The sequence below is a fragment of the Cibotium barometz genome, chromosome 19, assembly GCF_041138505.1.
Source record: "Cibotium barometz isolate CiBa-2024 chromosome 19, ASM4113850v1, whole genome shotgun sequence".
Lineage (NCBI taxonomy): Eukaryota > Viridiplantae > Streptophyta > Polypodiopsida > Cyatheales > Cibotiaceae > Cibotium > Cibotium barometz.
The window spans coordinates 36940355-36953222 of record NC_141064.1 but is presented as its reverse complement, the minus strand read 5'-3'; the positions used below and the strand labels follow the sequence as shown (position 1 = coordinate 36953222).

The window sequence follows — 12868 nt, the reverse complement described above, 5'->3', positions numbered from 1 at the left end:
TGACAGATTTATGTGAGCCTCTTGATGGCAAAGTTGTCATACATTGTGACAACATGAGCAGTATACAGTTGGCAAAGAATCCAGTGTTTCATGCGAGGACCAAACACATAGAGGTCCATTATCACTTTGTCAGAGAGAAGGTGCTGGATGGTACAGTTGATCTTCACTATGTGAAGACTGATGAGCAGGTGGCTGATATCTTCACGAAGCCACTTAGCAGAGAGAAGTTTGAGTACTTCCGGACTATGTTGGGAGTACATGGGATGAGCTTGAGAGGGGCTGTTGAGATTCAAGCTCGATGTCAGTGTGAGCCAGCTATGCTATGTGCTGGCAGATTAGGTAGGAACATGTGTGAGACATAAATGACCGCGTGTCCAGCTGGTCATAGTGTGTGGACATTAGCTAGGGTTAGTAGAGTGTGGACACAACTCATTGTGTGTTGTGTGGATTATGGATTAGTGCATTATGCTTTGTGTGAGAGTGGACATGGCTTCCCTCTATGGTTAGGGTTTGCAATATACATTAGGGTTTGCTCCTGTGTGTGTGTCTCCTCCTCCTCTACCGTTCTTTCAACAGGGTAGGGGTCTCACATATCTTGAGTTCTACTCCTAACCGGATCCCTATTCTACTTCCTAACTATTCTCTTCTCCCTAAGCATGGTTAGTAATTCGTGTTTTAATATCTTTTTTTTCTAATAGTAATGTACAAAAATAGGAAAGATGTCCTAGATACTACAAAATCTGTTGATATTTAATTTCCAAGTTGTCTCTTTAATTCTAAGAGTCATATGTAATATCCCATTTTTACTAGTATGTATTGTCAAAGTAGTTGATATTGCCTATGATTTTTCCCAATAATCTTGCATATTCTTAAAAGATTAAACATTCTTGCTCCTTCGTCTACTTAATTGCCTTTCTCCTTCTTACTATTTATGCACTACTTCCAATTGGATTTTTCTTTACTTTCTTCTTGTTTGGCAAAAATTCCCGATTAGGATTGCCAAATGTGGTCAGTAAGGTCTTCAAGAAGGCAATGAGATTTGGGTATTTAGCCTGGGATATAGGAAGGAAAGTTGTTTAGTGGTTTTTCTTCTAGCCATAACACCAAGTCTTCATGCTTGCTACTAGGAAATGGGGTAGTGGTTCACTACTTCTTCCTACTAGGGCCTAATTTCTCACCTTCCCACCACTAGGGCCCAACTTCTCACCTTCCTAATAGGTCCTGATTTCTCACCCATCACCCCCACCCTAGGAGTAGGGTTGGGTGAAAAAAGGGTATGATTGGGTCTAGGATTGCTAGGGGATTGCTAGTAGTAATCACTCTAGACTGATAATTTAGAGCAATACTAGGGTCTTGGAACTTGAGATTAGTCTATCCTTGGGGTATCTAAAAATCACTAGATCCTAGAAGGTATATTGAAAGATTCTAGAAGATATCTTAAAGGGAAATCTATTGCTTTATAGAAGAGTGTTGGAGGGTTGTGATTAGTTAGATAGAACATTCGACTTCATAAATTAGATACTTGATAATTATTTACACTTAGAACATTCGCCTTTTGTAAGGCTTTATAATTATCAACGCTTATTAAAGAAATCAAGTACAATAGTATGTTAAATCAACAATGTATATGATTGTATTAGCTTTGTTTATAACAACTTGTGCTAGTCATGGGAGGAGGTTTCAATACGGGTGATAGAATGGATTCATCTCCTTGCGTATTTGGTTCTTAAAAAATAGCCTAGAAAGCTCTTAAGACTAAGATGAACTTGGTAGATATATGGGATGGGAGAGTAGAGAGGAAGTTCTAGTGGTCATGCCTCTAACTCTTCTTCCATATTTGATGGGATATATGGGATGGGAGAGTAGAGAGGAAATTCTTGTGGTCATGCCTCTAACACTTCTTCCATATTTGATAGGATATATGTTTCCGATAATGGAGAAAAGTATAGTCATGCTTATTTTAGTTCATAATACTCTAACTCTTCTGCCACACTTGATAGGATATATGTTTAATGGTTCTTGGCTACCTTATGCTCTTCATTTTATTATAGTTTATAATTAGCCTTTGCCATATCATTTTCCTTTTCTTAGTAATTTTCTTCTTTTAAATGATATGTATGCTCTTCCTTTTCCAAAAGTCTAATTTGATGGTAATTCTTCATTGCATGATTATTTATTTAACAACCTTATAAGATCTCTTCTTCTATTGTTGTTGCTAGTCATTATGGTTGGAGGTAGTGACATCAGCATATCATTAACTTGGTTAGTAAGGTTAGAGCTTCTCAGAAGAACCTTTGCAACAATGGTTAATGCTAGACAAACTAGATCTTGGGCTCTTGATAAACAAGAACCTATTATAACTTAGTAAGGTTAGAGATTCTTATAAACAATAAGAACCTATTAACTTGGTTAGTAAGGTTAGAGCTTCTCAGAAACAATAACCTTTTCAAGAGTTAGAAATCTAATGGTATTTCTTGGTTAATGCTAGACAAACTAGATCTTGGACTCTTGATAAATAAGGCAAAACATAAGAATCTATTATCATGGTATAATTATGGATGTGTTGGTGACTATTTTTTTTCTATGTATATTAAAGTTTAAAAACCTTGGGTAAATCTTTATATTATGTGTTGATATATAGTCTTCATAACCCACTCAAAATTAGTGATTTTGGGCGATCTCAAAAACTTTTGACGCACATTTTCCTTGTAAAGTAGCCCCACACTTTTTGGAGGACCTCATAAAGTAGCCATTGGGCTAAAAATTGGTAGATTTCATGGTGGGTGGAGGTGTGAGATATTGTATCAAATTAGAAACCATTAAACACTTGAAACAAGCTAGAAAAATACTTCGTAAAAGACTCTACTTGCTTGCTTACTTTCATTAAAAGGATAAATATTTATAGCCTTTGAGAAGATGCCCATATCCAAAATATTATCTTCAAATTGCTACCTACAATCAAGTCCAAAATTCTCTTCAATTTGAGAGCCTTAGAGAAGGCACTCAGATCCATATTCTTCACCTCAAATTGCTACCTATACAATCAAGTCCTAAAACCTCTGTCCAATTCCATGAACTTACAATGGTCGGTCCATAGTGTGTATGACTTGATGCTATAACTATGTCATACTCTAGAAATCCAAATGTGGTTATCACACAACCTTTCATCCACCATTGGCATATCAACCATAATCTCACCAACCGTGCTAGTCGTATAAGTGTGGAAGCTATCACCCAGGTGAGTCATCAATGTCCGTAGCACTAGTTGAGCTTAACACTCCTCTTCAAGCTCAACTCCACACACTACTGCACACTTCGAGTACACTCCTAAACTTGTGAAACTTCTCTGTACCCAATGCCTTTATGAAGATGTCAGTGACCTAATCCTCTATACTGACATATATTAGATCTACATCACGTGTTAGGACTTTCTCCCTCACAAAGTGATAATATACCTCAATGTGCTTCGTCCTAGCATTATAGAATGGGTTATTGGCTAGCTATATGACCAGATGTATGGTACTCATTTTTTCATAATAAATGATAATGGCCCTATCCACATGCTCACCCATATCCATAGGCTCACCCATATCACCAAGTAGCTTATGAAACTCGACAATTCGGCTGTTTCTTGGCTGCTCCAATATATAACAACACTTGGAAAAAAAAATGAAAAGCCACTCAGAGATCTCATGTCTGCCACACTACGAGCCCAATCGGCATCTGTGTACTCATATAGCTATATCTCTGTGCCAACCTTATAGAAAAGTCCATAATCAATTGTGGACTTTATGTACCTGAGAAACTGTCAGGCCACATCCAAGTGTGGCTTCCTAGGGGCCCGTGAAAACTGACTCACAAGTCCAATAATATAGCTCAAGTTTGGCCTAGTAATGGTCATGTAGATCAAGCTATTCCCACTATGCGCCTGTACATAGTGGGGTCCTCCAAAAGCTCATATGTATCTATGGAAAGCTTTGTGTTTACATGTATGTTGCTAATGCTGACAATTGTTGGTCCTTTTGTCACGTGGTGTTTTATGTTTATACTACTTCATATGGTTACACAAGGCTGATGCAACTTCATGCTTTTCTCAATGTCCTAGTTTTTTACTGTTGTACAAGATCTCAATCTTATTTTGTTGGATTATGGAATACTTACAAATGCTGTATCCTCGGTTCATTATTTTCGTGTTCATTCTTTGGGGCTTTATTGCTTTCAAGGGAGTTGCTAGTGTTATTGCCAAAAGATGGTTATCTCAAGGCATTTAAATTTGGTGATCTGAATCTACTTCTACTAGAGATTGCATGGACCACTTCTAGATGCTCTTGCAGATGTGTTGCTCCAGTGGTTATGGAAGATTTCATGTGACTTTGCTAGAATTTTATTTTATTTTTGGAATGTGAGGCAATGAAACTAGGGTAGATTCAAACCCAGTACCTCCATTTTAGGAGGCATGGGCGCTGCTGCTGTTGGGCTAACAACCCATGGTACTAGTGGATTAGAATCTAGTACTCCACTTAGTGCCTTTGCCTAAATGTTGTTGCTGTGTTTTACCTACTATTGTTTGAGTACATTATTGTACATCAATATTTTTAATTGTGTTCTGGAGACAAAATTCCCTTTGCTAAGAAAAATTGTGTCGGAGTTTTTGTAAAGGTGTTTTTATATATATATTTTGATATAATTTCTACCCTTCAAAAAAGTTGTCCACAAAATTTTAATGTCTGCGCATATATAGAGTGGAGGCCAGCAAAGAAGTCTACCGCAGATCCTTCTCTCTCTTCCTCTCTCACCTTATTTGATCCCTCATTTTTTCCTGTGGTCTGATCTGCGACCCTAATCTCCGAGAAGAGGAAACCCTAATTTTTGAGGGGGAGATGGCTACTGTCGGTACTACCAACATGCAGGCGAAACTGGTCTGCTCTTGCCCTCGATCTCTCCTCATTGCTACGAATAATGAACTTTCTCTGAGAGAAGAAAAGATTAAGGTTAAGAAACACAGAGCGCAGGCAGCAAATAGATTAGGGCAAGAGGAGCTTATGCCAAGTATCTAATGGAAGCGGGAAATTTTATTGGAGTGAGACAGGGCAGTTGGTTAGGTTATGAACAACAGACTGCATCAATTGGGGTGAGAGAGAGAGAGAGAGAGAGAGAGAGAGAGAGAGAGAGAAAGGCAGATTAGGTAAAAAATTATGGATTAATCCAGTAGGTTAGGTTAAGCAAGGGTTGCCCTGGTGTGCTGAAGTTTGACTTACGTATTTTTCTTTTTTCTTTACAACTAAATGAAATTTTAAACATTGGAAATTATCATTTATATAAGGTCCTTCTTGGAGACATGGGAGCCGGCAAATCAAGCTTAGTCTTACGTTTTGTCAAGGGCCAATTCCAGGACTTCCAGGTACATATATTCTTTTCCGAGAGAGAGAGAGAGAGAGATTAACGTTTCCTAAAGGCCGAAATGGCCCATGAGACCGAAACAAGGTACAACTGATGATGATGATGTCTCATCATAACAAATCTGAAAGAAAGAATGAAAATAGTAACATCCTTAGAGAGCTAAGAGCTGAAAGCTGAACCGCTGAATCGTCGTGGTAAACTCCTCCGGTGGCGGGCAATGATGGCTCGAATTTGCCGATGGTGAGGGAGTCGTGGACGTGATCCTCGTGGTCGTGGGCGTCTCGCTCTATAGATGGCAATGGCTTTGTCCAAGGTGACTCCTTTGGGCCAGGTAGGCCTGTAGATGGGGGAGTAGAGGCTGTTGGGGTTACAGTGCTTACAGTGCTGGCTCTGAAAAAATCTGAGGGCTCTAGCCTCTCTGTCTAGGCGGCTCTGGTCCTACTGCCCTGCTGTCCCTCAATAGGCTCTCTCTTTGGCATCTAAGCTCAAGTATGAAGAGCCCTAAGCACCTTTGGTCCTCAAAGTTCATGATCCGACACAAAGGTCCAAAGCCTTCACAGAACAAGCAGTGGTACCTCCCTCGGATCTCATAGTAGACAGTACAACGATATATATAGTGTTCCTCCGACTCCACCTCCTGATGGCAAAGCTGGCATATGCGGTCCTCTAGTGATGTATCCTCATATCGAGCTGTCTCTATCCTCAGCCGGTGTGAAGATGTGCGAATCTGTCCAATAGCACTCCGAATACCATGTGAGAGGTGTGTGTCCATGTAAGCATGGCGTATAATAAACCCGTCTGAAGAGAGGTGTAGAAAATGACTATGGTAGTGTGCCATTTTCGTGCCCAACGGCTGCGGGGGCTTGACCCATGTCCTCTTTGTATCTAGTCTCACAATGTCCATCCTGATCACCCGATTCAGCTCTGAACGGCTGAGATCTAAGAATGGGAAGTCCAGGCTGAAAGAGTGCATCAATACTCATGCCATGCAAGGCCAGCCATGTGCGCATCTAGGCATACCAACACTGGGTGTCTCCCTCATCTGCAAGCTGTTTGGAGCAAGTGAGTGCTAGGTGAGGGTATTTCTACTGAGGGAGCTCCCATATTCTATGGAGAAAAGTAACTCCATGGATCAAAGCCTCAGTAACCACTGGGGCAGCCCCCATCTCTACCCTGATGATCTCATGTGGTACAGATGACTTGCTCCGAATCATGCGTGCAATCATCATCACTAATGGCCTCTCCATATGCTGCCATCCATCGTAACAGTCTCTCTCTGGTCCATCCTGTCCTGTCCTGCCAATGGCTCCCTCCTCTTATGAAAAAGACTAGGCCCCCATATCTCCGCTCCATAGAGAAGTGTCGATGTAACCAGAGTGTCAAATAGCCATAGTTTCGTGCGTGGCTCTTGAAACTGTATGTTTGCGCACTCTCTCTCGAGTGCCCCCAAAGCTGCAAATCCTCGTGCTAGTCTAGCCTGTGCTGCCTCCCTCATAGAAAACCGTGGCCCTTTGAAGGCCACCCCGAGAGAGAGAGAGAGAGAGAGAGAGAGAGAGAGAGAGAGAGAGAGAGAGAGAACTCACCATATTTAGAAGGTACAACTGATTCTTCAAATGCTAATGGATTTGTTTTTTCCAGTTAAAATTATAAAATAAAATTTGTTCTGGGTTCTACCTGTTCATGGTCTTTATGCCGATGGCCTTAAAAACAAATAAAAAACAAGATGTAAAAATGGCATATAAGGGTATGTAAAAAAAAAAAAAGGCTTTGTGTAAAAGGCTTTCCTGGTCCTTAATTTTTGCTGTGGTATCTTTATGACAGGAGTCCACAATTGGGGCTGCATTTTTCTCACAAACAGTGGCTGTGAATGACACCACTGTAAAATTTGAAATCTGGGATACAGCCGGACAGGAAAGATATCATAGCTTGGCCCCCATGTATTATCGTGGAGCCGCGGCAGCAATTATTGTTTTTGATATCACCAACAACGTAAGTAGCGCAAGAAACTACTTATGTAGCATCTGGATTGTATGAATATATGTAATGTTTTACTCGTGAATTGCCTCAAGGTTAAGGGCTTTTTCTCCAGGATTCTTTTGTGCGTGCAAAGAAGTGGGTACAAGAGCTTCAGAGACAAGGTATCCCCACATTTATTTGTTCCTAGTCGGTTTTTTGTCTTGCTGACTGTCAATACATTAGTTTTTATATACTCTGTCATTCTGATCTCAATAAAAAATTACATACTGGGCCACAATCACTTGTGTAAGACATATCCCTCAACTTGAGGGTACTTATTATTTGAACAGGTATATGCGCCGAATCCAAAGACTATGCTATCTCCCTGTTTTCACCTTCATTGCTGGAGTAGCTGAAGTGCATATTGCAGGGAACCTGCTTATCCCAGTGGCTAACAAAATTCATCCCTGTTTTCACCTTCATTGCTGGAGTAGCTGAAGTGTATATTGCAGGGAACCTGTGTAACACGCGGAAGCTCTGAGAGTCTTCTTTCAGCCCTAAACACTCTTGGAAACCATCTGATGCAAAACGCAGATATAGAGAGAGAGTAGAGAGAGAGAGAAGTGCTGGAAAATTCAGTATATTGCTATAGTACAAAAAGGTACTTGTCTGCAGCCCTAGTCTGCCTTCTAGAAAAGGTGGAATACACCAAAACTGTCCCCTATGGGACCCCTAATGACTCACACCCCTAGAGGGAGTGAATGAGTTCAATGATGAGCACTTGGGCCTATTTATAGGTTCTTGGACAATGTAGGAGCTGGCTGACTGCTGGTCGGCCAGGTCTAAACTCATTAATGCCCCTTTAATGCAGCCGTTTTCTCCTTGTTCATGATGCGCAGCCGACTGGTCCTCCTTCCTGTTCATGATGCGCAGCCGACTGGTCCTCCTGCTTGCGTCTGCTGTTGCCCCTAATTCTGGTTCAGTCGACCATGCCCATGAGCAGCCGACAGCATCCTTTTGGTTCTTCTCCAAGCCTTGCTTCAATCTACACTGCAAAAGGTGCTCAGTGCTCTGTGCTCTATCACCCTGGTTTTTCTACCTGGTTCATACTCTTTATCTGGTTGCCTTTTTTGGATCTAGCCCTGAGAATGTCCATGGCATCTATGATGCACATGACAACCTGCTTATCCGAGTGGCTCACAAAATTCAAGTGACCTACCTTGTGCTTCCAATTTATAGAATTGCGCCTGTTAGTTGAACCCTGCAATGAGATGGTCTTTTTTGACACACAAAGTGACCATGCCCCCAAGAGGACAACCGTAGACCTTTTGGAGGGAAATAACACTACAGCTATTTAGCGTAACAGCTCACAAGGTTCTTTTCTAAATGAAACATGTAAGCAAGGGCTTGCAGAACAGGACGAAGAAGGGAATGGCACCAGAATGCCCATTTCTGCATGTGCGGCTGAACAGCGCTGTCGAGAGGATGCTGGCAGAATGGGTGGACTGGTGCATATTTGCTGATGTCATGGGATCCGCCACCCTTGGATGAGCCCTGTCCTGTTCCTTTGGATGCCGCAGTTCCATTCCACACGTCAGCACAAGGACTGGTGGCTTTGGTTGCTTTTGAACTGCAGGCTTTTATTATTGTTAATTCATTCAAGAGTGATTTCAAAGCTTGGATTTATCAACTGCACACCCTAGTGAGTGAATTGCTTAGGCCTTTGAACCCTTCACAAGTTCTTGTATGTCACATGCAGAAGCCTTGTCATACCTAACTAAGTTAGTTGGGTAATTATTGTGGGGCATTATTGGAGAGAAGAGAGACACCAAACACCCGATTGGGTCCCAAGGCCCACTAAAGGGCTCTCACCTTTTTGTCACATGCACACTATGATGTGGACATGTCTCTACAGTGTAGCCCATCAAAGGGTGTGTTCGTGGTTGGGTTTTGGCCAATTTTTGGGCTTTTCAGCCATTGCATTGTATCTTGGCTCCTAAGGCGCCCAAAGGGTGTGGACACGTTTATTATTGGTATTATTGTTTTTAGGGGTGGCAGTGCGAACCAGCCCAGAAAACACTATAAATAGAGGGCAAGGGGCTGAGACTCATTCATGTTGAGCTGTATGTGCTCAGAGAGAGGTGGGCAGCAGAACTAAGGCCTGACCCGACATACCGTGATCATCATCAGCATTTGTCATTAGCACAGCATTCATGAGTTGGATCTATTCTGATCTGCAATCATTGTACATATCCATTCATGTTTTGGAATATACAGTAGATATGGGCATCACGTGTCTTGTCGATTGCATGTTTTCATTCACGCTTCTGCATAGGGAGATTTGCGTTAATCTACAGCTTAACTTGTTTTTTTTTGCGTTAATCTCCGTTAAGCACCCATGTGACATCTTTTAGTGCAGTTGCTTTATTTTACAGTTGAAATGAGTACATTACATATGTGAATCCTTGACCTTAGGCTTTCTTAGATGAACTTCAGTTTGATACCCAGTGTAAACAATAGCCAATCTTGTAGCTCTGAAAAGGTTCTTGCTGGAATAATCTGCCTACTGTGCAATTCTCTTGAACACCTTGTTTTGCAGTTGAACGATTGCCTTTGCTCTTCTGCTGAAGTGGAGTGCTGGTCTTGGACTCGTTGCTCCTAGGATGCCCTGCTGACCTGTCCATGAACTGAGAAGCAGACGAGGGACAAGGGAAGAGGAGGGGCCTAATATTTATAGGCCCATTTGCATCCTTCTGCTGGTTGGCCTGTTTCACCGGCAATCCCAGTGGTGTTGAGTTTTTGGGGATCACTGCATTGGCCTTAGGCATCTTGTTGACCTGCAATGGCCAACCATGTGCCCACCGCGAGGCTCCTGTGGGCTAGCACAGCCAAAGAAAGAGGATGAGCTTCCATGGGCGGAAGCTCCCAAAGACGCTAAGATTCTGCAAGGGACAGGGGAGTGAGATTTTGGGTGTGCCAGTGGGCGATGTTGATGATCTCCTGAAGCAAAATGTGGCGGCTCCTTCTGGCTGAATAGTGGAGAAGGGGATGTTTGGGGCCTCCATGCGAACAATGGGGTCCCGACTCCTGTCAATGTTACTCTCCTGGGCTTTGCTTACAGCCAGACGAGAGGGTAGTTTGGTACCAGAAATGTTTCCTGCAACCCGGAGAGGAGAGTGGTCGACGTGCCATTTGCAATCGTGGAATCCAAATATTGAGGGAGGACAACTTTCTAAAGTGAAGCCAAGATCCTATCGACCAAGCTGGCCAGAGCTGACACGATCCCAAGAGATGTGCTATGATAATGTCCGGTGGAAAGGTGGGTGAGGGGTGACAAAGTGGCTCCTCGTCAGGCGGGGAACAATGGGAAGAGGGTGGATTCCAGGCATGGAAGAGGCTAGCTGCAAAGTTGTCCTCAGAGGAGGTGCGAAGTTTGTAGAGTGGAATGGCTATGGAGATCCTTTGGATGCTGGTAGGTTAGGGGTCTCCGTGGGATGGGGGATGTGCTAGACAAAAATCCTTCCATGGAGCTCATCCAACGAAACTCTACTTTGTAAGGTTGGATAAATGATGCTCATGACTCCCTTTGTGGGGTGTTGGACGATGATTCGGCTCCCATCTCTGACCTCTAGGTACCAGAAGAAGGCAGATCTAGGCGGGGAAGAGGCTAGCCGCAAACTTGTCCTCAAAGGAGTTACGATGTGTATAGAGTGGAGCGGCTATGGAGATCCATTGGGTGCAGGTGGGCTAGGTGTAACAAGTAGCGGAATTATGCGTAATGAAGGATCCTGTCACACAAAGTTTCACGCTGTCTTCTTTATCTTGAGTTTCGTGAGTCTTTAGCAATCCACTTTTATCACTTCAAACTTTAAGAGATGAGAGAGAGAGAAATGAAATGAAATGTTATATTAACGTCTTCAAAAGGCCAAAGTGACCTATGAGACCAAAGTTACAACCATGTGACATCTGAAGTGGTCTAGAAAAGAAAAGAAAGAACTGAAGGTAAGTATCTAGCCCTACAATACATCAGTAGGGAGCATCCGGAAGCAGCAACTAGGGAGAGTGGGAAGCTAATCTACTAGTCAAAATGGGGTACATGAGTACATGGATACATGAATACATGGAACACTTGTGCAAGATATATTTTAACCATATGCTCAGCTTTGATGGTCTTTTTGACCGGCAAGAAATGAGTTTGCTTGCTAAACCTGTCCACAATTGTCCAAATTGCATCATTACCCTGTTGGGTACGTGGCAAGTCCATAATGAAATCCATTGTAATACTTTCCCATGGTTGCGTGGGAATAGGCAATGGCTGAAGCAAACCTGGTGCCTTTTGCCTATCAAATTTGGTGATACATGCACGTACATGTGCCTCTATGTCCTTCTGCATACCTGGCCAAAAGAAATACCGCTCAATCATGTGCGTAGTAGGCATTATGCCTCTATGACTAGCATATGGAGGAGCATGGCACTCATCCAAAACCTTTTGCCTCATGTTAGACACCACACATAGGCAATTATCTTTCATGAGATAACCCTCTTTGATCACATATGAGGCATGTGCATGACCAGCCATCAAATCAGCCCAAATAGTGGCAAAATCAACATCCGTATGATACAAATCATGCATGGTAGACAAGTCTCCATGAGAGGCAACCGAGATAGCTACTACATACGGCTTTCGTGTTGACAATGCATCGGCCACTACATTCTTCTTTCCCTGGGTGTGCAAGATCTGAAAATGAAACATAGAGAGGAAATTGGCCATCCTCATATGCTTCTTTGACAACTTAGTTTGAGTAAGAAAATACCTCAAACTCTGGTGATTTGTCTTCACAGTGAAATCAGCCCCATATAGTAAGGGCATGAATTACAGCCAAGAGCTCTTTCTCATAAATGCCAAGAGATAGCTCTGCATCATGCAATCTATGACTCTCATAAGCCACGGCATGTCCCTCTTGATTTAGGACAGCTCCTATGCAATTTGCAGATGCATCACATTCCACACAAAAAGGCTTTTGCAAATCTGGAATGATCAACAGTGGACCATGAGTAGTTGCATCTTTCAATTTGAGGAATGCATCTCTCTCTACATTAGTCCATTTGAACGCGGCCTTCTTCTTTGTCAAATCATGTAAAGGAGAAGCAATCCATACAAAGTGCCAAATGAACCTACGGTAGTAAGAGCATAATCCAAGAAAACTATGGATCTCATGCACCGAACTCAATTCAGGCCAATTCCGAATTGCATCAATCTTTGTATGATCCATCCGTACTCCATCTTTGGACACAATATGCCCAAGATAATGTATCTTTGACAAGAAGAACTCACTCTTCTTTGCATTTATGAAGAGTTTATGCTTATGGAGCTCTTCAAAAACAATAGCCAAATGAGCTTTATGCTCTTCTTCGGTCTTCGAGAAGACTAGGATGTCATCAAAGAAGACACCAAATTTCCTGTATCCATGGAATATGCGATCCATCGTTCTATTGAATGTAGCCGGGACAT

The 12868-nt window shown here is 42.3% G+C and overlaps 1 protein-coding gene across 1 annotated transcript in view; it reads left to right on the top strand.

The window, feature by feature from the left end:
• The first annotated feature begins 4727 nt into the window (after nucleotides 1-4727).
• The window catches only part of LOC147628529 (ras-related protein RABF2b-like), a 50153-nt gene continuing 42012 nt past the window's right edge, over nucleotides 4728-12868 (top strand). The window contains exons 1-4 of the mRNA XM_086813718.1: nucleotides 4728-4919; nucleotides 5324-5401; nucleotides 7222-7389; nucleotides 7490-7538. Coding sequence (XP_086669844.1) covers nucleotides 4881-4919; nucleotides 5324-5401; nucleotides 7222-7389; nucleotides 7490-7538 — 334 coding nt within the window. The 5' untranslated portion in view covers nucleotides 4728-4880. The remainder of the gene's footprint in view (nucleotides 4920-5323; nucleotides 5402-7221; nucleotides 7390-7489; nucleotides 7539-12868) is intronic.